Below are 25540 nucleotides of genomic sequence, written 5' to 3'. Positions count from 1 at the left end.
AAAAAAAACAATAAATAGCTCCAACATACAGGAAAATTTAGTGTAGTTGTGCTCCATACTCCCAGAGGGTGACGGTAATGAGCCTAAAAGCTGCCGTTAAAAACACAAAGTAAAAGAACTACTAGAGCTAATGTCAACATTAGCACATGAGTGGGTTTCTTCCTTCAGAGACGATCTTTGGCAGCAGTCACCGCGGTGCATGACGGGCAGTGTTCTTCATGCTGTCCTCCTCATGAATGCAGACTTTCTCCATCATGCTGTAATGACAAGTGTGTTTTCTGGACTAAAACAAAAAAGACTATTTCGTGGATTGAGGACAGTTTGTAGTTGCCTGCAGGTTTGAGTTTCTTGTGTGTTCGTTCACTGTCACTGTCAACTTTAAGACAAACTGAAGAGCTAGGCTGCCACTTATGCTAGCAGCTACTATAACTAGCATAACATACAGAGCTGCATAACACAGCGAAGAAAGTCACATTATAAGCGAACAGGAGTCGACTGACGCTGGCATTGTTGGCTATAATTAATATTTACTCATACCTTAACTGTTACCTCGCACTGTAGACCTGTTCCCGTGGCTCCGGACCGTCTCCTCTACAAAACAAACTTGACAAACATCTGGAGGGTATTGAAACACCCTGAATGAGGTGACGAGTATTCTAGACACTTACCGTTTTTTAAAAACCATACCTTTATCTCCTTTTTTCCATTTCAAATGGAGGCTGAATCTTTCCTTCCTGTCCTGTGCTGAGTGATAGCCTGGGTGAAGATGAAGCTACACAGGGTGGTGCTGGCTGGCTGCATGAACTGCACAAGGACATATCTGCCATTTAGTGGAAACTTGCATCCAAAGCGCCTTTTAAGCTCTGTTGGTCCTTTCTCCTCAAGTGTTGATGGGTATCGGGCCCTGATCCTTTGCAGTGCTCGACCAGTGCTCTACCCTCTGAAGTACACTGTGCCACTTGGACACAGAAAGCTGGGACTGAACAGCAGGAGCTACAGCCACGTTGTTTCAAACTCACTAAACTACTCTCAAACACTGCCCGAGTCCAGATGTCAGATCAGAAGATCTCAGTCTGCTCCTGTGAGAACAAAGAATCTGCTGCAAGGGGGCGCAGCGCTGCCTGGTAAGAATGACAGATGGTTAGTTATCAGGATTAGAAATGTTTCTTTTGCCAATCCAAATATACACAATATGATGTAACTATGAGCACACTCAAATGTAATGTACAATAAAAATACTGTGCTTCCTGAAAGTTTGTGAACCCTTTCAAATTTCCTCTACCTTTGCATATATGATCAAATTGAGGAGGAATTTTAGCCCATTCCACTTTACAAAAGAGTTGGTGGGTTTGTAGTTATGAAATGCCTGTTTTCAGGATCTATATAGGATTAGGGACTTCAACTCAGCCAATACATTAACTTTCCTCTGGTCTAATCATGCTTTGGTAGAGCCACTTGTGCCTTTGTGGTCATCTTTAATTGATGACCCACTTTCTGTTGAGCTTTAGGTCACAGAAAGATACTTTGCCATCTTCCTGCAGAATCTGCTGGTGCAACTGAACTCAAAGCTCCATTAATGATTACAAACTGTTCTGGTCCAGAGGCAACAAAGCAGACTCAAACCATGATATACTACCACCATGTTTTACAGACAGGATGAGGATCTTCTGTTTGAATGTAGCATTTGTTCATCACCAAACAAAGCACTTCTCAGTCAAGCCAAAAAGTTCAAATTCCTGTTCATTATTCAAACAGCTCTCTGGCTTATCCACATAGTCTTGGACCACAGAAATCTGCTTTGTTCAAGACGTGATACACTTCCACAAACCTGTGCTGTGAAGCTCAGACGCAGATTTCTCTTCTTTAAATAAAACAGGGCCTCTCAGACTCACACCTGATTGTCATCCCACCCCTGATTGAAACACCTGACTCTAATTTCTCTTTCAAACGAATTGATCGTCCTAGAGGTTCACATATTTGAACTTACACAAAGATATCTAACATTGGATCATTTTCCTCAATAAACAAACACATGTAAAGTGTTTGACTCATTTGATTAACTCTCTATCTAGTTATAGGACTTGCTTGAAAATCTGATCACGTTTTAGGTCATATTTATGCAGAAATAGAGGAAATTCTGAAGGCTGTTTCAAGCAGCACTGTATGTGGAGCTATAAAATATTTAAGTTAAAGAAAATGAAAAAACAGCTTATTTTTAGTTTATCACAACTATGCAACTACTGATATAATATATGATATTAAAATATAATAACCAAACATGTTCCTTTATGTAATGTATGTATGTAAAGAGATGAAAATCAGTCATGTATTGTGATCATGCTTTTTCTTTTTAGGATCACATATTGATCAGCCTCAAAAATGTACTCTGGCATTGGCTCCAGTCCACATATTATTCCAGTCATATGAGATAGGTCATTCCTGTCTTTATGCACTGTTAACCATGTTACCTTTTCATATTATCCACATGTAAAGAAATTGTATGAAAGCTCAATCCTGATAGAGATATATTGAAATGCAAAGGTGCTAATCACAGTGATAAATTATTTTTTTGTTATACAAGCATCTGGTATTTCACTGCTGGCTTTTTTTGTGTTTTGTTTTACATAAAATGTAATTGGCCATTTTTTGTAGTGACTCTACTTCAGATAATTTGCCAAAATGCTGTTGGTACATTGAAATGACTAAGCTTTGTCTTTTCCTTGAACAGTGTCCTCAATCCGCCACAGAATGACAGAAGCTCCTCTCTCCGGTGTGGTACCTATGTTTGTCGTGGTAAGAGATGTACTGAGAGCAGTCAGATAAAAACATTTCAGCAGTAACTGACCTCTAGTAGGTGCTTTATATTCAGGACCATCCTACTCCCAAATGTTTTTAGACACACAGTGCATCACAAAGTCTGCTTTGAAATATTACATCTAAGTCAAATGTTTCTGATTTCACAGCATTTTTCAAGTTATCAACTGAATTTAACACAGATTGTTTACCTCTAAACAAGCACGTAGCAGTTACTGTATGCATTTAAACACAGCAAAACTGTATTGAACAAGTATGAACACAAATTTCTTGTAATATTTATTTCACAGATGAAATTTGACCCAGAGGGAAATGTGACAACATTTGGTAAGTGCTGGACAATATATCTGATAAGATGTGTGGATAATCTGCCTTTTATTTGTTTATTGGAGCTGTAAAGTTGTTTCATTTGGTCTTCTGTTGGTTATCTCTCTTGTCCTGTGATGTGATAACTCTCACCACAGTGTAGGTATTAATTTCAAATTATATTATTAGCCAAATGAATTAACTTTTGCCAGCAGCAATGTTATTTTCATTTAAATAAAATTTTGTTCTGATTGAATTGCACTCAGTAATTACAAATATCATCTTAAAGCAGTAGATACATAACATCTACTTTTGTTGTAGTGTTATGTCCTATAAAAAAGCCAAAGATACAAGAAAAGTATTCACTCGTGTTTTAGTAGAAGGTATTGGCCTCTCCCAGATATATCAGTAGCCATCATCAGAATGTTTACTGATATGTGCTGATATTCATATATATATATATTTTTTTATAAGTAGCTAGTTTAATATACTGATTATACGTAATAGAGTATATGTTTTTCTATTTGTTGTTTGTTTTTAATATATAGTGATTTATATTTAATTATTAAATTCTCAATGACGTTTACTGTTGGACAATAAAGATTATTATTAAATTGTTACATATTTTTGTCGAATGTGTATGATATTTGCGGGATCATTGCAAAGATGTGTTTATGTGTTTATATATAGAAAGAATATCAGCAGAATTCAGTAATATCAGTATCAGCATTGGCCCCAAATACCCAGTATTGGACAGGCTTTTGTATGTTTGTTATGACCGTCTGTCTCTACTCTTCCTGTTCCCTTTTTTCTTACAGAGAAGAAGAAAACAGAGCTTTGCCAGGAGTTAAGTCTTCAGGCCAGAGACCTTCGCTTTCAGCACAGTACCACCCTCACTGCTCGAAACAACTGCATCATTATACGAATGGAGGTATGCTGTCCGTCCCTCTCTCTCATAGTGATTGATGAGAGGTTTCTGTTCTAACTAACTAATGATGATTCCTTGTGAACAATTTTTCACTGGCCATCAATATGAGAATAATTCTGTATCACACTTCAGTGAACTTCTCCTGCTAATGGAGAAGTCATTACTGCTGTATCTTAAGCCAGAGACGATCACTGTTTGATTCAAGTGCTACCAAGAGAATGGTGTAGTGCAGTAAAATAAAGACAACTGGAAACATATGTAGCCCAAAATGTAATAAAGGTGTATTATTACAATGTTAGTAAAGCTGTAAAAGATTGTATTTACTTAAAATAATTCAAAGTTTATGAATTCAGAATTAAAACATTAGAACTAAATATTTAGGGAACTTAAAAACTGAACACAGAGGACATTTCATCTCAATTGTCTTGTGGGAGAAAGTGTGGTAGAAGAAGCAGAACGTGTCACAGCTCCTTGTTTTACAAGATTGAGTTGTTCAGGCAGATCACCATTGGTCTCCATCATCATCAATGAGGTGGCCGCACTTTGTCCTTCACCTGCTGACATAAGGGCCGGTTCAAAATGACATATATTAACCATTTAATTTTGATAGAGAAGATGACATTGCTGTGAAATTTGACAAACTGAGGCCCCCCCTTCTATCCTGGCAACTGGTCTGTGCTTTATTATTTCAGAATTCAAAGGGTGGGCTTTGAAAAAACTGGTTTAGACTAGAAATGCTGCTATATGTTCTCTAGACAGATACACATTAAATTAATTCATTCATTCTACTTAATAAATAAAGCATAAATAGATTCTACAGCTGAACATGTTTCCACATTTTTAATTTTCTTGCACGGGTAATATTCTACACATTAACTTGTTTATCACGGGTTTTGCAAGAAAATGCATGCATGTAATGTAAAGATTTGGGAGGTAAATAATGTCCATGAACATGAATTATTTTCATTGGTCACAGTAATTTCAGAATGAATAATTTCATCTGCAGATCGCAGAAAGAGGGTTGTGTAGTATGTTAGTAGAAACCATAAAGCATCAGATAATGTGTCCTCTAATTTCATGTTGCGTGTATGATTTTAATGAATGACTTTAATCATAAATGTGTCCTCAACATCAGTTTCCGTGGCACCCTGTATTGAAAGCAACCAGTTCTTGCCTGTTCTTCTTCCTTCCTGTCCCAAATACCCAACACTCTACAGAGTCAGAATGCTGCTCACATTCAGCTACATACCTAACATCCAAAGCAGGTCTCGCAGGTTGGGCCACCGTATGGGTATGGACATTGACAGACCCCACACTGACAGTTCCCCTGCCAGTTACAAATCTTCTGGTTTGTTGCCATACAGGAAGCGATGTCCATGGAGCAGGTGCAGTCTTCACCTGTCCAGTCGTAATCACAAACACACTGTCCACACACACACTTCCCGTGGCCTCCACATATTCTGTGAGATTCAAATTGTTGTCATTTTAAAATAACTCTATTTCCTTAATTAAATGTTATTAAAAGATGGTATTGCATAAGAAAGTCAGTACAAAATATGAAGATATGTAGATAGTGAAGGCTTTGTAATGTAGTTAGGGCTGTTTAAGGCAACTAAGTCTGAGTGATGCTTAATAATGTTCACATATTATACCTGGCGTTGGCGTACGGACAGTCATAGTTTGTGCACTCGCAGTATTGTCCAGTGATTCTTTCTTCTGGGTTTGTCCGCTTATTACATATACAGTAGCCGTCCTCACACTCCCCTCTACCACTGCAAACAATGGCGTTCGGGCCTGAGCGACAACGGTCTTCATTTGATAGAAAAATAGAATCAGATTCACGCTGGCAATATTGTCCTATGTTCGGCTTGGAGCACTCACACTGGCCACACACCAGAGCCCCATTGCCAGAGCAGATGGGGCTGTTTTCCTCACGGCTTTTCATGCAGTCACACTGACCTGGGAAAACAAGTTGAAAAATTTGTCACATTATAAATCGTGTGCTTTTTTTTTTGTTATCACATCCAAATTCTCTGTATGTTTTTACTGCAGTAGAGCTGTGCAGTCGTACTCACATTCCAAAGAGATCTCTAACTTCACACTTAGTGAAAAGCCTCTGGGTGTGATGTGAACAGACCAGGGCCCAGTACTGTCCTGGTTTGAGTTGTCACTCCCACTGTGACACTGGGCAGCCTCCACGCTCACCTAGAGCAACAAGGATTTCATAATTATTATTATTGTTGTTATTGTTGTTATTTGCAGTTTATAAGAAATAACCTTCTCTCAATATGAGGAAATTGTTGCTAATGTTCCTTATTTTTCTGACCTGTGTAACCAGGGGGTTTCCCTCCATGATACTGCTAAATGTGATGTTCACCCCTGCAGGCACAGGGCTGGTGTCCATAGTCAGTTCTGTGATTGGCTGGTCTGTAGGCATGGTGATAGTGAGAGGGAAAGACTGGCTCACACCTGGCCTCAAATGGAGGGACAACTCCTGGGGCTGGAGGAGCAGAGCCTGGGCAATTACTGGCTCAGTGCTACAGACGTTCAGTAATGATTGGAAAGAAAAAGAATATCTTAGAGGTGACTGTAGTCTTGTACAAACTTCCAAAGAGAGATCTTTAAATTAGAACACTTACCTGCTGTCATTCCTAACAACCTGCATCCCACCCCGAGGGTTGTATATGTGGTGTTCAGGACAGCCTTGTCTCTGGAGCCCCCTCAAAGTATGACAGTGAGTATGAGCATAAGGGGCGTTGCACCAAGCGCACTCCGGGCCAGACTGGATGCACTCATTACAATTGGAGGCAGATATCTGACATGTTTGTTTTTTAGCCCAGCTCAGAAAAGGTAAAGCCAGCAGTAGGGAGAGACAGAGCAGCTTCACAGTCATCCTGCAGATGCAATAAAGCATTAGCATTTGGCAACTTTGTCAACTATCAGTTTTAATTAAAAGAAATACAGTTGGATATGATAAACAGGCACAATGACAACATTCTGATATATCTAAAATGCAACATATCACACTTGATTAGGGATCGATTGATTTAAATCCTGGACTTATTTCTATTATTTTATAAAGAAAGAGACGAACATTCAGTTTCTGGCTGATTAAGAAATATTAGAAAATGGGAACTAGAAATCTAGAAATGTGAATCATGTGCACAAATAACTGCTGACAAAGGTAGAAAATGCTTCACGAAAGGTTGCATTACATAGGTAATAAGATACAAATATCAATATAATGAGAAGAAAGTAAAACATGTCGGTCTATCAGGGAATACTATCTAGAAGTCAATTTTTAGTTTTTGTTTTAACAGCAGGAGGATGTGATGCCTCTGTAAATAATGGAGGTAAAGTATTACATTGCATGACTCAGCACACAGAAATAAATTCTTACCTGTCTTACACTTAAATATATCTATAAAGATTTAAGTTTGCTACCCTGCATCTGGTGTTCGGACTACAAACGTCCCTCACCTTCTTGAAATGATCAGAAAAGTAGCTTGACGCTCATCCCTATAAAATCCTATAAACTGTAATTAATTGAATTGACATGCTCTGTCCTCTACTGGGAGCAGATTGAATTGTACTGTACAAGAAGCTGTAGTATAAAACATCCTGAAGTATAAAAGCTATAAAAAAAAAGATGTTACTCTCTGAAACTATACTCACTACTTGCATAGTTTGCTTTGTGTATAACAGCTTAATCTCTCTGTTTCCAGTATTAACAATGCACAAAATAAATGAACAGGTCAAACTCAAGAATAGTGCAGCGCCGCTACATTACCTGAGGTTCCGAAAGCTTCCTGTGTTGTAGTTGCTGCTTGAGGCTATCTACCCCCACAGATTGGACATGGATGTACACTTTGATCACTTGGGGCTCCTGATTGGTGCGGCTACTTTAGAAAATAAACAAAACTGTTTTCTTCTAGCCAATCAATTATCTCAATTTTGCAACCAGAACTTTTCATTGATCAGATCTATCACCTCAAATATTTACAGATCAGAGTCAACAGTTGCGTCTGCAGACTTTGCAAAAACAATTGGACATGTACAGCCACACTGACACGTTCACATAAAAACACGTCAGGCAAAAAAACCTATTAATAAAAAACAATTCATCAACTGCTAAAAAAATAAGATGATTTCATTTCAATTTCATTTCATTTTGAGTACATGAATCATTAGTGTTTTTAAAGAAGGCTACTCTCCCCATTCATCCCTCTGTCTCTCCATAGTCTTTGAAAGCCATCGTGACCCCGCAGTGTCTTTTGGTGCTGGATTTTCGTGGTCTGGGATTAGAACGTTGGTTGGTGCTGGAGCTTCCCCCACAGCTAACATCGCAGACACACTCCCTGCCCTTTGAGTTCAGAGCACTGGAGGCCATACTGCAGTACAAGGTAGCACAGATTGGAAAAATACTGTTTGTATGTTTAAGCATATTCATGTTTAACCCATATAAACCAGCCTGGAGAGATTTGATGCTGTGCTCCAAGATAAGGAAAAGCATATGTTAATGTGTATTTGTGTCACCAGGTTAACACTCTTCAAGCCAAGCTGAATGAAGTTGAACCAATAATATTGGACATATTGGAATCCCTGGTGGATCCTAAAATCCTTTCTGCCGATAGAAGTAAACTGCATATACTGCTGCAGAACAGTAAGAGGTAAAACACACAACCACGTTATATCATGACACACAGTAGAAATGAGTTTGTAAAAAGGCTTTCATGAATGAGGTCAGACAGCATTACAACTGTCACTCTATACCCTATATGAACATGACACTGTCACACTTCTGGATATTCACATATTGGAACACTTTGTCTGTCTCTCTCAGTCCTCCTCTTGTCTCTTGTCTCTGACAGTTTATCAGAGTTGGAGACAGACATCAAAGTTTTTAAGGACTCCTTGCTGAAGATTTTGGATGAGGATGAGATCATTGAAGAACTCTGTCTTACCAAATGGACAGATCCAAGAGTTTTGTATGTTACACATGCATTCATACATGATATACATAAATGCCTATAGCAGTTCTCTTGAACACTCGTTTAAAGTCACAGTCAGTGGTATAAGAAATGAAGTCCGGTGTCAAAGTATTTTCCCCCTTTCAATAGTGTTTCCTTTACCTTCAAGCAATGTTTTTGTGTACTGTTGTACCCATTGTTCGGAGGAAGGGTTAGGCAGAGATAAATGGTGGGGGTTTCCATTCAAATGCAAAACAAATCCCAGAAACAACTGGTTGGAGTTAGGATACAGCTGGATTCAAGTTAACATAGCCCTGTGTTTTGTTGAAATTGGCTTTAATTCTTCCTAATTATTTGGGGTCCCACAGATCCCACTGTAAATACAAAAGGAAAATGCATGGAATTGGTACACTTTTAACAAAGGTAACAAAAATAGGTGAACAACCATAGATCATTGTGTATATACTAAATAAAACATATTTAATGTTTTATATGTGTTATATGGGATATGCATGAAAAAGAAAATGTGTTCACTGAAAAGTCCTTCACAGACAAAGAATTGCAGATTGCAGATATGTATGCGTTTCTATAGGGTCATTAGTGTCATTAGTTCAAAAACATTTCAATAAGCAATTCTCACAAAATTAGGAAAAACAGTGTTAAGTTTGTTTGCAGGACCACATGTTTTTTTATATGGGAAACTTTAACACAAAAAAAAAAAAAAAATTTCATGCGACCACGAAGGGACTCGAACCCTCAATCTTCTGATTCGAAGTCAGACGCCTTATCCATTAGGCCACGCGGTCAGATGGGGTTGTAAGGGTAATGTATGCAGATTCAGGCTGTATGCAGACTTGAGCAAGGTCAAAGAGTAAAGATGTTTGAATTTGGAAGTTTATACATGTTATCAAAATCTATATTCTTAATATGTGGCTATATTTGAATATCGTTGCGTTATTTGCAGTTGAAAAAATATATTTTATACTGGTCCTTTATGCGGCTCCTCTGTTCAGCCGCCTGTCTGAAACAGGCAATTTTTGTCTCTTCAAGCCCCCCCCCAATGCAAAATAAGTGTTCACCATATCAGTTTTATGGTTTTATTGACATATTATTAGTAAAGAAAGAGTTTTACATTAAATATTTTAAACTTTAAAAAAAGAATATTTTTTATTGTTATGTGCCTCTAAATATTTGTCTGTCTTTCTAGTGAGGAGAGCAGTTTGGGTATTGACCACGCTGAAGAGATGGAACTGTTATTGGAGAATTGCTATATGCAGGTGATGCTACTTTTCTAAAATCCCAGAGATCAGCTTTAAAGGTGCAGTGTGTAGGATCTAGTGCCATCTAGTTGTGAGGCTGCAGATTGTAACAAACTGAATACTCTGATTCACATTGCAACTGCTTCATACAGGCTGAGGAGTTGGGGAACAAGGCCAGAGAGCTTAAAGACCTGATAGACGACTCTGAGAGTGTCATCTTTATCAATCTGGACAGGTACACACACCACTTTTTGAATAGGGACATACTCTGAACAAGTGCAGCTGTCATTTTAAATTGAACATTTAGTCGTATTAAAGTAACAATTTAACAGTTACATTTGCCATGTTTTTAATGTTTTCTTGATGTTTATCAGATTAAATTGGACAATGTACAATTTGTGTATTCGTTATACAAATATATAAAATCTATTTCTTTCCTGCTCTGAACCTGCAAAAGATTTTAAGAAAATACTTAAGCTAGCCAATAGAAGACATAGTCCTATTGAAATACCATGCATTGTTCTGTCTGCTTTATTCTAGCCATCGTAATGTGATGATGCGTCTGAGTCTGCAGCTGACGATGGGAACCTTCTCCCTCTCCCTGTTTGGTCTGATAGGAGTGGCCTTTGGAATGAATTTGGAGTCATCCTTTGAAGAGGTGAGACAGCTAAAGAATTATATAACACTTCTTTTTGCTGTTTACAGCTTTACAGATACAACGTTTTTCTTACTTGTCTTAATTTTATATTATTGCAAGTCTCTGTGTTTTGGACTGTAAAGCCTGATCAAATTAACAACCCTTGGAATCAGGCATTTATCATTATTTTTGCATTATTTTGCATAAAAAGTAACTGATTTTAAATAAAATTGTTGATGAATTAGGTGAATTTCAAAGTTTTCTGGGTTTCGCCACTACAGCTTGTGTGTGGATGTGCACTCTGTATGTTTTTCCCACACATTCGGTTGTCTTATGTATATCTATTTATTTTGAGCCCATAAGTGCCTACTGTACCTTTTGTATTTCTTTTTACCCACATATGTAAAATGTTTGCCTGTTTGTGTTTATTACCAGGACACTCGTGTTTTCTGGCTGGTAACAGGCCTCATGTTCTTGGGCAGCGGGCTGATATGGAGACGACTGCTGTCATTTCTTGGGCGACATCTAGAGCCTTCAGTGCCCCCACCAGTAATACACACAGACACTGACCTCTCACCATTTTTTGATTTTCATGAGTTGCTTAATATAATAATGTGTAGTATGGCACCTCATTATGCATAAAAATCTTCTGTCTTGATGTGCCCTGGTAGCTGAAAGGTTACAGCACATGCCCCATAATGTCTGCAATGTCCCTAGTTTGACCCCAGTCAAGGACCTTTTTTTGCATGTCATGGCACCCCTCTTCCGTTGTTTCTTATCCATATGTCTACCCAAAACCAGATATTTAAAATACATTAAAAAATTGTCACTCTCTATATGTACATCTCTACATGTTAGACCACACCTGACCATCCAAATTACTATTATAGATTCCTAAACTTGATTAAATATGCTAATACCAGTGGAATGAGTTGTTACAAAATAACTTCTCCTGTTTGTGATACAGATCCCTCCAGTCTGGAAGAGAAATCTGAAAGCATCAGACGCCAAGGCTGGAATCAGATGATGTTGTACCTCTGCTCTGCAAAATGCCACAGACCTCCTACAGACCTCCAACAGACGCAGCTTTAAAGATGATTGTTTTATCATCCCAGACCTCCGAAGGTTGCATACAAATGTCTGAAGACCACTGTGCAATATGTTTTTCTGTGTCCTGTCCTGTTACAGTTTATGTTGGGATCATATGTTAGATGTTTGATTGGATGTCCTTGTGTATATAGTGAGGATTAAACATGTGGGCACAGAGTATTGCTCTGTCTTCACTGGTTTTAGAGAAGTGGGTTCATGCAAGTCGCAGCAGTGGACCTGAAACAGATGACAACCAAACTAATGTAATAACCACCTTACATGCAGTTGTGCATTCCCTCATTTCATTGGTGAAAAAAGTGTTGTAAAGCATAAAATAATTATTTAAATAAATGTTAACTTTATTAATTTGTAAAGTATGTTATGGTTTATTAAGAGTAATTTCTTTTGTGACATTTTTGGTCACGCTCAGTTTCTAAGTAAGAATTTACCTACTTTGGTAAGCAGAGTAATTAATTACATTGATTACAACATTGTGATATCATCATGACATGACAGTAAGCACTTTTCCAGATTCTTGAAACATTGACTGCTCTCAAAAAGCTAGAAGGATTTATCAGATGAGTGTCTGTTATCTGATGTGATCGTAAGACCCTAACCCAGCAGGTTACACTTAATACAAAGATGTGTAGTTTTTGTGACACGCCTGGCCAAATTCTTCATCTCCCTGTGTTTTATTAAGGGTCAGTAGAAAGTGGCCCTCCTGAATTAATTAATTAGAAAAAGGAAAATAAATCGCTGCAAATTGACCAAAATTAAGAACAAATATAAAATGTATTGCAAAAGTATTTATCTGTTTTAACATCGTCAAGGCACCTTTGGTACTTACAGCTTTGACATAACAAGAGTGAAATACTAATTTCACTAAAAAAAGTTGTAAAACTAGATAACTGTAGGCACTGTGTAACAGTATGATCGCAGTTGAAACAGTGAAGGATTTTCAGATTCCTCCTTATCCATGTTTTACATAGGAGTCCAATGATGAAGTGACTTGATAAACATTAAGCAGTACATAAATATTTTAGTGTCTGTTTTCTGTCTTTTTTCATTATTTAACATCACCGGGAACTAAAAATGGCCTGTATTGCAGACTCCCTTGATGTATGCAAAACAAAATGTTATCTCTATGCCACAAATATATGAAAATACATGAATTGGATAAATGTGGAACTTTTTTTTTTGTTGAAGAGAAATTGAAATTTCTTCATGGCAAACTCTCCTCGTACACAGAAAACAAAAAGTGGATACAGAGTTTTTTGGTTGTTTTTAATATTATGGTTCCATGTGTGACTCAGAAGCTTTATGTTGGGCTTTGCTGTCATAACCACTTTGCTGCACCAGAGGGAGTCATATCTCCTGTTTAAAATGCAGCTCATTAGCTGTGATCAGTCTGGGGTATAAAAAACAGTACAATAAAACCAGTATTGGATTCTGTTAGTTTGACATTTAGACTTGTAATAAATACTCATGTGTAAGTAGAAATTTTGGGAAAAAAAAAAATATATATATATATATATAGGCCTATTTTCTGTCTAACGCACGTCATATGTCATATATGTATTACTATTTTTTTCCAAACTGGTGTTTAGGGAACTATGTTTTATTTGAGAAGTTGCTGTAAGTTCTCATTTTTTCATGCGACGTGGTTAATTTTAATTCCCCCAACACAGAAGTGTCCGTAAAGTAGTACATTTAGAGTCAGCAAAAGGTAAATCACTACCATCTTCTTCAGAGTCGCATGTTATTGTTGTTTTTTTCAAACAACCTGCATCAATCCAAGTGTTTTGAGACTAAATCCTACTTAATCATGCTTCACATCACATGACAGATAGCCTACTTATTGGTTTGTGTATGTGTCCCTCTCCTTAAAGGATAGATTCATAATATTTCAAGTCTGTCATAAAACAACAGTCAGGTACCCATGTGAACACTGAAAGAGGTTTGACTCACTTTAATCATCCCTCCTGTTCATACTGGGTATTAAAAGATCCCCTTTAAATTAATGGAAGTGATAGCGGCCAATTGTTTTATGGGCACAAGACTGCTGTCTACAGTCGTTTCGTGTAAAAATACATTTAAAAGTTGTATAAGTTGTGCTGAAGCTTATGTGAGGTTTCAGCAGTGCAGTGGAAGTATAGCCTACTAACAACAAGAGGGAATTTGCTGCTTTAAAAAAAGACTAACATTGAAAGATATCTACTTGATTTGACTACTTTGGACGGTGAATTTTGGCCCCCAATTCTTACATTGTAAGTGCACTATGAAAAGTTTTTCTCATGGCCATTATGGACAGGAGGAATGCGTTCAGCCAGAAAAGCCTGTTTCAATATTCACTTGAGCGTTTGACTGTTGTTTCCATACGGACATACATGAGAAGTCATGAGCCCGTCTTTTACCACCATCCAAGGTGTGTCACATGCACGTTTTGAGGCGCGTCCATGCCACTGCTCCCACGGTGAACGTCACGTCGTGCTGACGTCACCGCGGGACCACGCTGTCCTGGCAGTCCAAACAACTCCTGCATAGGAGCTGCTCACCACACGGAGTCCAGTCGCCGTACGCTGCAGTGCTTACATTCAACTAAGTAAACACAATACCAGCGAAAACGGACGAGGATTCAACTTGAACTTTTTGTTTTTGAGTGTATATAATTCCAGTTTTCTCCTCACTAAGTATAGTTTTTTTTCCCTTACAACTGCCTTTTCTTCTTGGAAATTACGATGAGGAATCTGTGGCTGTTGTTTGTCGTCGGGCTGGCGACTGGATTTATCAGTGAAAAAGTAAGTTTTATTTGATTTTTTTATTTTATATTTGGACAAACTAACATTATATGAAACTTAAGTGTCATGTGACTTAATAATGTATATTTCTTTTATACCGATAAACTGCATATACCAGGTGTTAAGTTGGTAAACCTGCGTAATGTTTAATTTCGTTAACTTTCTGTGTTTCCCAAATCACCATGTACCCTACATATAATCTTATACGCTCCTAGCTTGAGTAATATGGTCATTTTATGGTCCTACTTTGCCTAATTGGTCTACCTTGGCGTTTTATGGAAAGTCAGAGGTAATAATGGAAATAAGTCGGCCAGGCTAACTTCACCTAGCTGTAGCTTTTTTTTCTATTTTTAACCCTACGTAATTTTTATCTTCCAGGAAGCAATAATATTTACATAAGAGATAATTTGGCGGGCTAATCCAGGGTTTGATCATATTCAACCACACACTGTCTTATTTATTTCAGTCATCCAGTGAAAGTGTCTGTTCAGCTTTGACATTTAAACCCAAACCTCCAGACCTGGCCTGAAACTCTCACCCACAAAGGGCTTGGGTCAAGTTTTGAAAGGTCATTATTTGCTTAATTAGATTCTGAATTTGACGTCTGTATGAATACAAACACAGCAATAATGAATACGGGGTTAAAATGCTAAGAATGAAAGAATATCCTTCCCTGGTCTGTTTTGTCTTAAACGGGAAAAAACACCCACCCCCTCTTCCCTTTTCTTTCTTTTGCTCTGAGTCCGTTGTAAAGCTGGAAAACACCTGGAAGTGACAGACTAAAGCACTGAGCTCTGTTCACTGTCACAAGTGTTAAAAGATCCTGGTTGCGTGATTCACTGATGATAAAAGCACCCAGACAGAGAACCAGGGAACTTTGCCACCTCTCCAGCAATACATGATATTTATGATTTATGGGCTGTATATTGTGAAAGGGAGAGAGCTGAAACCTGAGACTGTCCTGTTGGATATGTGTAGCAGACATTGGCGCGGCTGAATACTGACAGGCTTGTGGAGAAAGAGTACAGTACAGTACAGTACAGTACAGTTTGTCATTTCTTTCCCACCTTTAATCTGAGAACACAATTTATTATAAATGAATGTGATTACTGGATAACATCTTTTTCACAGCTGAACCTGTAACATCTGTTAAATTGCAGCTCTGTACATGTCATACTCTGCCTCACACATGCCTCGGTTCTCCTGAAGTTAGACTCCAGTCCTAAATTGCTGGGCGTCATGTCTTTTATGTCGTGTATATACAAGCTGTCTCTTTCTGTAAGGGTGACTGCAGAATTATCGGTTAGTCAGTCCGTGATGCTGCTCACATCTGAAAGACAAATGTTAAAACAGGCTTTCTGCCCCGTGACTGTTTGTGAACCGGTAGTTGTGTCATTTTCTGGATGGATGATTCACAGTGAGTCCCACCGGGCTAGTCTGGGCAAGCATGTAGATGAGTAGGAGACAGGCAGTTTTCCACCCAATCAACCAGAGAAGGCAAGACAAAGAGTGGGGACACCTGCTCTCAATTATTACTCAAAATGATTTTCATGATACTTATGAAACTTGTTACCAAAAATACACATATGGCCAAAGAAAGGCCAAATCTAAATAAAAGGAAATAGAGAAGTGATCACTTGTGAAAAATTAGGTGTTACTAATAATGGCATACTTCAAGTTTCAGTTGCGGTTAAGCAATCAGTTACAGCCTACTAGTCACTCATCAGATATTAGTCACCACACCGATCTTCATAAAGGCTGAACTGTACACAACCCGACAGTCTCAAAACGTCACACAGGATAATAAATTGTGACATTCTCATGACTTTGTTTGGCCGCTTTTCAATCTCAGCATGTCTTTGAGGGATCTTCACACCTTAGTCAAACAAAGACAACCAGAGCAGACAAAGGTTTTAAAACCAAAGCTAACCTGTTTTTTTTGTTTTGTTTTTTTGTAGTAGGAAATACCGTACCTGTGAGGTTTTCTCCATAGGTTGAAGGTCAGGGTAGTCTCACTCTCTCTTTGCTCCACAGGAGACATTTTGACATTTTAGGCCTCTTAATTGATGCAATCATATCTTTCACCTGACCATGTGGACTAGGGAGTTTAGTCTGGGGTCAGCACATTCAAATAGGTGTGATACATATATAAATACTGTGTCACACTCAGGAATTTGTCTTTCTGCGCAGTCTTGCCAAACTCTGTCCAGGACCCATGAACTTTACCAAAAATGGCAAGAATTGTCTCCTGTTTAACTTACTGTGAAATTATTTTACCTTTTATGAAGCTTTTAGAGACTATTAACTGCAGTTTTAAAAAAAACAAACAGATAAACTTGACTTCGTGGGTTCAACATTTTATGACTTGTAGCCTTAGTCAAACGCACACCCCCTCAAACACGGCATTGTGAGCTGCTGCTGCTATCTAGATGGTGATGACAGGTCTGCTGTGTACATTTGGTTGTTACACAACCTCACTCTTGACCCCGTGGCTCTCTCTTATTATCATTGACTTACAGCTCATCGGGGCGAAAATATTACTCTAATAACTGTTTAGTCCATGAGGCACAAAAAATATGAGTGTGTTGATTATAAGATTTAATATTTCACTTCATCAACACAGTCACACACGTCTGTTGTGTTATACTGCTGCTTCACTATGACAAGGCACTCGGATGCCAGATGGTTGTGTGTGTGTGTGTGTGCGCGCGTGCATGTGTGTGCACTATGTATGTTTTCGGATGTATGTTTTCCAGATGTGTCTAACCGTGTGACTCAAGTCTTCCAGTAAACCCGAATGCATTATAGCTTCTTACTGCCAAGAGGGATAGTTGAGAAAGTGATTTTTTTTTTTAATTTTGCCTCTGCAGTAATTCAACATTGTCTTTTTCACTGCTGGTTGAATCATGTATCCACATGTATCCTGAGTCCTGTGATCCTATCGTGTAAATGTTCCACAAATTTCTGTCTAATTGAAATTTACCAAATTTAGTGACATAAGTTCATGTTTTAAACATTTGAAGAGTTAGGTCTCATGTTGACTATTCTATGTGTGTTAGTGATTTTAACTAACAGTTAGAGGCTGTGTGTTTGGCTGCCTGCCGGTTCAAAGCTCCTGAGGTCACGGTAGGACGAGTCACTGCGGCTTTAAAAGGGAATCCTGCTTATTTCAGTATGTAAATTAACTGTTGACGTTGAAAGTCCAATCAGTACAGACACAAGCTGCTTTTTCTTTAAAGCTAGAGGTCAGAAAACTAAGACTACTGATGATGTTTAACGTCGACCTCAACAGCGTTCAGCTCTCGTCAATCATCAACACAAACTCTAAATTTTAAAGCCATCAATCAGCAGAACATACGAAACATGCCACTATTACATTTGTATGTCTGCAGCGTGTTTGAGTTGTGCATGTCGGTGTGTTTTGTTGTTGTAATCCCAGGCTGAGGACAGTTAAAATGTTATCATCATGTTGTCAGCTGTGGCGTTGTCAGACTTTCCTGTCTTTTGATAGTCGATGTTAATGATTTTTAGTTTGGCCACGATTTAAAGACAACATCTGGTTTGTCTCAGTGTTTTTTTCTCTCCATATCTTTTGTCAGCTCATTTGGCTCAAACAAACATCAGACATCACAGCTTAAATGTTTGATTCCTGGCTTATTCTGTGCTCTTACTGTTGAAGAAAGATCACAAATCCATCAATCAGAGCAGATATAATAAACGTTTGTTGTACTCTGGTTTCATTTTTGTCAACAGATGGCCAAAAAGTGCACCACCAATTAAAATGCTAGTGTGGGAAAATGATTTCTTTCTTCAGCTAGCCTGTTACGTCACTTGTGTGTAAATATTTATTGCTCTTAAAAGACAGTAGCCTACACCACCTCCTCCTCCCAAAGCTTCTCCTCTGTCTTCAGCACCTGTTCTGTGAGAAACATACAGTACTGTCCCTGTCTCACTCCTTCCTTTCCTTTCTTTCCTCCAAGTCTCCCTCATGCTCCCTCTCTCTCAGCACCTGTGTTAGTGGAAGCATAGTATACATACCAGACATACTTGAGGTCTCAATGGGCCATATTCATCCACGTCTGTGTGTGTGTGTGTGTGTTTGTCTCTCTGTATTACTACCAACATCTGCTGAGCCATTCTTGTCTTGTTGAATTTCAGACCGATTATCAGGTCGCTTTCTTTGATTTCTTCAAGCTGATGAAAGTCATAAATTCACCACTAATGTCTAAACCACCCAAGTCCCTCGTCTCTGACTTGAGCCAAGTTTCACTGCTCAGACTAGGCTTTAGATGACGAGACAATTAGGGTTTTGGTTTTCATCCCAGTCCTTTGTGTTGGGTTTGGATAACTAGAAGGTTTTCCTCTTCTGCAGCATTTATATATATTTTTTATATATATGTGTGTGTTATGTGTATGAAACTGTTTTGCTTTTTTCCCCCGCGTCTGCTCTGTGCGTTCTCTTTGAAGCTACTCTATCTCTCCCTCCTCCTATTCCTCCTCCTCCTCCTCCTCTCACATACACTTAGATCTCTGCTGTGTGGTTCTGTGAAGCATCACAAATTACTGCCCCAACACAAGAAACCAGCCTCCATTTACATGCCACAATATGGATGCACGCTATAGTTACACTTACAAAAACCGGCGCTCACTTTTACATATTTGGCCGGCGTAGGTCATTGATTGTGAGAGGTATTGTCTTACTCCAAAACTGCAGAGGCGTTCACATGGTTTCAATTAGTGGAAGGAATTCTCAAAGTGTGAATGAGACAGATTTATGAGCGTCTGTGTCTCTCTTGCTCCTTTTCAGTCTTTCTTAGTATCTCTCTCCTGCTTGCATCAAATGAGTAATAAACAACACCTTTGAATTTTTCTCTCTTGTAGCTCCTGGTCTCCTCCCAGTCACCCTCGTCTACTGCAGATGACCTGTACCTAGAGGGCCGAACGTCAGGTGACTTTCCCATAGATGATGAAGATGGTGACGACGATGGCTCAGGCTCTGGCTCTGGAGACAATTGTAAGGAGATTAACTGTCTTGAACTATCTTTGTTTTGTAATTGTTTTGCTTGTATTTTTTTTATTGATGTGACTACAGTCACAGAAGTATGTGGCTTTAAAAAATATCTAGATTGAGGGTCCACAAATATGACATATGAGGACTACAATGTTTGTTAAAGAAAGGGTGCTTAAACCTGGACCTTGATGGTTCTGATAATCTCATCTGATTATCCACTTATATGACTCCAGATTCTAATTTCCTTACAAGCTGTTCATTTTTCAGAGGTGTTGCTCATCTAACCTTCTTAAATCAGAAACTTGCTATTGAAAAAATAGGTTGATACTAGACATGGTTAATTCCACTCAAACGCACACAGACATATGAGCAACATGTGAATTGTCGACGCGAGTGCTTCACATTCAGTCACAGAAGCACAATGTCTGACACAGTGAGCCAGATGTTTGTCCTGAGGTGATACCCGTGTGCCAGATGTTTGTGAGGTGGAGTTAACCAGGTGAGATTTTATTAGAAGCCAGCAGATGTCAGATGACTCACCTTTATGCCCACGGTGAGAAATGTGCTGGAACCTGTGAACACAATATAAAGCTAAAATGTGGTAAACTGTGGTTAGGTAAATTCCAATGTGTGAGAAAGCAGATTACATTCCTCCTTCATGAATAAGAAATCGGTTAATTAACATCCCAAGTGTGCATTTTATTAAGCAAATTCAGCCTATTAATAGAAGATGTGTTTTGTGATTGTTTCCTCTTCCTTCAGTTTTCAGAGATGCAGAGGAGATGCTCAAGAAGTTCTTGTCTGATACCATATTCAACAAAGACGTGCTTTCAGGTCAACCACAGCCAACTGAGAGTTCTCATCACAACCCATCAACCACAGCAGCCGACAGTGAGAATCCACCAACTACGGAGGAGCGCACTGAGACAACACCACTCTTCCCTGGGGAGGAGGTAGAACAATGCTTTTCTTTCTACACTAACCCTTACATCAGAAGTAGAAAGCCTTCATGGCTTGAGTCCTAAGACAAACCACAAATGATATACTGTAGACCATTTAAAACAAACATTTAAATACTTTCATATTGTTTCAAGAATAGCTTGTTTGGACCTTAATAAATGTTGTAATTGCATGATGTCTTGATGATCATATTTTCCTATTCCAATTTTCCATTTGCCACATTAAAAAAAAATCCAATCCAGTTTTGTCATCCAGTGCATCATACATTTTACTAATGTACATATTCCTCCAGGTGCCAGGAGAAACAACTGACAGCTGGTTCGTACATGGTGCCAGTCCCAGTTCCACCAGCCCTCCTTCCAGTGAAACCATGACAACTAAATTCAGTGGAGACATCAGTGTAACCAAAGATGCCGACAAGGACAATGAGCTGGATGACTCCACAGACAAAGTGATTGAGGAGGACATCGTCAGACAGGATGTAAATGAAGTTCTGGCTGTAGATGATCGAGGCAGAAAAACATATGACCTAGCCGATCCTGAACAGGTGACCTCTGAGAACATGTGGGAGAGGACGGAGGTGCTGGCAGGTAAGGACAGATTTCATCTAGACCTCACATGCACAGTTATTGTCCCCATATGTCTGGTTTAATGAAACAATTCACTGAGTTCAGCACTAAAGAACATTTTTTGAGTTGTAAAATCAGTATAAAGCAGGTTTTATATTAATGCCAAGCACTTTTAGAATATAAGGATTTAGTGTGATGAGTGTATTTTGCCTTTAGGCTTCACAAACAAGTTCATACAAGGGTCCTCTATTTCAAAGTTAACAGTGTAATTACTTTAGTGAATTCTAAGTTATTTTGACCTTTATCCTAGTAGAAAGTGTGACGCACCATCAAGAAAATGTAACATTTGAATATTTCCTTGTTCCCTCTCTAGCCGTGATAGCATGCGGAGTGGTTGGATTCCTCTGTGCCGTTTTCCTCCTCCTCCTCCTTGCCTACCGCATGAAGAAGAAGGATGAAGGTAGTTATGACCTGGGAGACAACAAACCTTCTGCAACAGCATATCAGAAAGCGCCTACCAAGGAGTTTTACGCCTGAACTTCCAAATAGAGACTCAACAGAAAACTGTCACCTGCCATCAGGATTTCAGAGTGAAAGATTGTTCCTCCCGTTGAAGTTTGAAGTCAAGACCCTCTGCTCTTCTACAATTCTCACCTCACATCTCTCCTACCTTCCTCCTCTGCTATCCTTCCACATCTTTCTCTACGTAGTGTTCAGTGTCTGTGAAGAGGAGGACCCAAGGGAACAAAATGAGACTAATCAATTGCATTCTTGTCATTCCATTCAAGGGAAGGAGTTGAGACATCATCACACATGCTGAATTTTAAGAAAGGAAAAGTGTATCACAAGGGATCACAGCCATTCTAGTCTAGGAAAGTAATCAACTCAACTCTTGTATTGATAAAACTGTGCCTTTAGACCCACAGTAGTTATATAAACTGAACTGGCACAGCTCAGAGTAACAGCACAAGGGGAATTGGCAGAAACATGAATGGGACAGCTTTATTGTGTATTGAATGCTGTCAGTTAAAACGGTACCATATAATGGGATTAGTATTACAAAGGACCTTAAAAAGTTGACATCCTTTTCCCTTTATTTGAGGTCATATTTTCTGTTTGTTAACATCTGTCATTGTTACATTTCATTTTCTGTATGCTTTCTTTGCTGACTTGAAGATTTTTTTTTGTTATTGTTATATGAGGAATGAATGTTATTTCATATGCTGTCCAGTATTGGTGTGAGAGATTTTGTTACTCTGCAGGTACATACTTTTTTTGTTTTCTCACAGATATTTGACACTTGCTGAATTGACCAAATATAAGTGTGCTTTATTTGTCTTTTGGAAGATTTATTTTTCAGTAGCCTTTTCAGTGTGTTTTTATTTTTAGAGATTATATGTCCATAAGCCATTTAAAAAAACACAGGTATCAGTTTTTTCATAGTATTCATACAGCGGTAGCCTTTGTAAAGGTCTGTCAACCTTGCATCTGTCCAACATTAGTAATATTTCAGGACTATTTTATTTCATCAGTGAGTATAGCAAGCATTTGGGACAGGATTGCTAAGGTAAAGCCAAGGCTAATGACTATAATTCAGAAACTGTACAAGCGACCAGTGTTTTCTGACGTAAGCCAAAGCACATTCTTTTCTGACTGTCGGCTGTATACAGCTATAATAGTTGGTTTGAAGTTAAAGGGACAGTGACAGCTTTCAGTGTTTCCTACAGTATCCAGAGACAGAGCTCATCCACATATCAGGGTTAGAGAGTTACATATAATCAACTACAGATGTCTGTTTATTTCTCAACTGTAATAAGAAATGTTGACAACTGGAATATTCCAACGCAGTAATGTAATTTATTCACTACTCAGAAATGAGTTTTAATTGGTTACAGTGCTCTTCTAAGTGTAAGCATGTCACCTTCTAAATACAAGTGTCCTTATTATCACTCTATACCTCAACCAGCCAACCAAAGGGATCCTGTAAATTGACAAATCTTGAAGAGGCATAAAGGAGGCAGTTAACAAGGATGACAATGTGGTGTTATTTCCTTTTGATAGCACCTCATTTTAAATGTATACACCCTGTTAAATATATATATTTTAGTAAAAAGAATGTGGATAGACTCTTATTTTAACTAGCTACCTACTTCTTATAATGTGTCAAAGAGCATTACATATCACACCAACATCATTGGTTAAACTCACTGTGTGCCAAAAATTAGCCTCTAAACAATCAACCTGAATCAATAAATCAATAGACTTCTCTCCTGCCCAGTTTTCCACTGAAATTAACTTGATTTCAGATAGCTTTTTTATTTTTGTTTACTTTGAGTTAAACTCATAGGTATTTTGTTTTGGGATTTCAGATTTTAGTTTTGTTTTTAGATTTCCCAGTGCCATAGGTGATTCTGTTATTTAATGTCACTGCCAAATTTGTAGCAGTTTTTGTGGCAAGTAACATTTAGATCCCCTTCACCAGCTTATTTAACACCATTGAAAGCAAACCACAGACATGGTGTGAGAGGCAATATTAATCTTTTGTCTTTTAATTGTGGCTACTCCATAGTATTTACATACTATTTTGTTGCTGTTATAGAAATGACAGTTTTAAAGCGGTTCTGAATAATCTGAATGCAAATCTGGAAAACTACCTATTTTTCATGGTTGAGCACTTAAATCCAAATAGATCTTGGTGATCCCAGTTGGAGATGAATATCCAACTTTTACAGTGTTACTGTCATGCATTGACATTTAAGCTGTAAAAGATTACATCTGCAATTGTTCTGGGCTATATATTGCCCTTTAACAGTGTAAAAAAAATACATTTCTGTGGATAAAGTGCAGAAATGTCAGTCATAAACCATACTCATATAGGATTAAGACAATGGATTAGCACTTGCTGGCAATCCAACACATGATGACACACAATAACCTTTCTCTTCTAGGATCTCTGTAAATGTATACTATATGTTCATGATACCATAATTTATATGTATTAATTTATACTAGCTTAGACTATAACCCAGGTTAATATGTCAGCCACAAATGGGACTGTACAGTATTTACTCATGGTTTAAGCCTTTGTGTGCCTACTGATCAGATTTTTTGTTTTGTTTTTTTAGTATACTTTACAAGCCTTGGTTCAATTTATTGTTAGTAAGCCAGCTTTTAAAAAAATATGTTCTTATGAATGCATTTAATAAATGATTAAAGTAGAAATATGTTCCTTTGACATGCATTGCAGCTCTAATTTTTATTTTGATGGAAGTTGAGTATGACTTGACTGAAGGTTTTAACAAATTAAGACATGGACAATGGTGGTAGACCAACCAAAAAAAAAAAAAAAGCTACAGATAAGACGGTGACAAAAGCACAGGAGTTGGTCAATAGACAGCTGTGTTACTGAAATGGTGTATCTTCTGAGGTTCACTACTGAATAAAAGTGGCTTTAAAGCAATGCTGCAACTCTGCTGTTTGTCATTCCTTCGCTTGGGTGGGATAGGTCGCTCTAAAATATACAAGCATACATTCTTTCTTCACTCTGGCACTCACACATATACAGAGACACAAAGAGACAGATGTGTTCACTCAACAGCCTGTGTGCTAATGTTCAACCACCATGTCTCTTATTTCCTGCCCTTTCATTGACCCTTTCCTCCTCTATTTCCCTTTTCTATCAGTCTCTGACAAGTATATACAGTACTCATTGGCCACTGAGGTAATGTTTTGTTGTTCCCACACAGTATTTTGGAGCATTTGTATTGTATAAAACCTGAATCAGGGTCCAAATTCTAAATCCAATCACTAAAAGGAAATTCATGGTGTTTCCAAATGAGAGATTTGACTGGAGTCTGGATGTCTTTTATTTCTAGTTTCTAAAGGGCTATTGGTTACAACAAAATGTCCCCACAGTGAACAGTCAGCTGCAGGTACAATTTTAGTAGTAGTTTTGCTCCACTTGTTTGCACAGTAGCACAGAAAAACATTTCCTCATGGCCTCAAGAAACATCCTCATACAAATGCAGGCGCCAGAAAAACAGTTTTCAAACCACTGTGTAAAATCAAGCCAGCGGTATGTAGACAGAGCCACATGGTCAGATGTTTTCCAAAACCTACAGAGAAGAAAAAACAAATGGCAGATGAAAAAGAATGAAAGACAAGCTGAATGTCTTATATCATTATGGAGAAAGCAACAG

The 25540-nt window shown here is 38.2% G+C and overlaps 3 protein-coding genes and 1 non-coding gene across 6 annotated transcripts; 2 read left to right on the top strand and 2 right to left on the bottom strand.

The window, feature by feature from the left end:
* The first annotated feature begins 611 nt into the window (after window positions 1-611).
* On the top strand, window positions 612-12369 carry mrs2 (magnesium transporter MRS2). 2 transcript variants are annotated; one of them, XM_053326343.1, is made up of 12 exons: window positions 612-1124; window positions 2729-2793; window positions 3105-3141; window positions 3939-4051; window positions 8290-8451; window positions 8588-8718; window positions 8920-9036; window positions 10226-10295; window positions 10430-10512; window positions 10818-10935; window positions 11350-11463; window positions 11882-12369. In XM_053326343.1, exons 1-12 carry the CDS (start codon window positions 767-769, stop codon window positions 11939-11941), a joined length of 1428 nt encoding a protein of 475 aa, XP_053182318.1. In that variant the 5' UTR covers window positions 612-766; the 3' UTR covers window positions 11942-12369. The 2 variants fall into 2 exon arrangements, with proteins under 2 accessions (XP_053182318.1, XP_053182317.1); XM_053326342.1 differs by lacking the exon at window positions 11882-12369 and having other exon boundaries at window positions 11350-11603.
* LOC128365771 (integrin beta-1-like) lies at window positions 4308-7931 on the bottom strand. Of its 2 annotated transcripts, none has more exons than XM_053326349.1 (7): window positions 7839-7931; window positions 6688-6942; window positions 6375-6585; window positions 6124-6253; window positions 5701-6007; window positions 5298-5508; window positions 4308-4605 (listed from the first exon to the last, which is right to left on the bottom strand). In XM_053326349.1, exons 2-6 carry the CDS (start codon window positions 6939-6941, stop codon window positions 5298-5300), a joined length of 1113 nt encoding a protein of 370 aa, XP_053182324.1. In that variant the 5' UTR covers window position 6942; window positions 7839-7931; the 3' UTR covers window positions 4308-4605. The 2 variants fall into 2 exon arrangements, with proteins under 2 accessions (XP_053182324.1, XP_053182325.1); XM_053326350.1 differs by having other exon boundaries at window positions 4308-4602.
* trnar-ucg (transfer RNA arginine (anticodon UCG)) lies at window positions 9752-9824 on the bottom strand. Its single transcript has one exon. It is a non-coding gene; the product is annotated as a tRNA-Arg (tRNA).
* A 2181-nt stretch (window positions 12370-14550) lies between the features above and the next one.
* Window positions 14551-24801, top strand: LOC128365774 (syndecan-2-like). The gene is made up of 5 exons (XM_053326353.1): window positions 14551-14801; window positions 19683-19815; window positions 20575-20765; window positions 21065-21362; window positions 21715-24801. The coding sequence occupies exons 1-5, from the start codon at window positions 14742-14744 to the stop codon at window positions 21876-21878; spliced, it is 846 nt and encodes a 281-aa protein (XP_053182328.1). The 5' UTR covers window positions 14551-14741; the 3' UTR covers window positions 21879-24801.
* The last annotated feature ends 739 nt before the right edge of the window (window positions 24802-25540 follow it).

This window comes from Scomber japonicus, chromosome 10 (genome assembly GCF_027409825.1).
Source record: "Scomber japonicus isolate fScoJap1 chromosome 10, fScoJap1.pri, whole genome shotgun sequence".
In the NCBI taxonomy this organism is placed as follows: Eukaryota; Metazoa; Chordata; class Actinopteri; order Scombriformes; family Scombridae; genus Scomber; species Scomber japonicus.
Note: the sequence above shows the minus strand (reverse complement) of the source record. Positions and strands in the feature narration are given on the sequence as shown.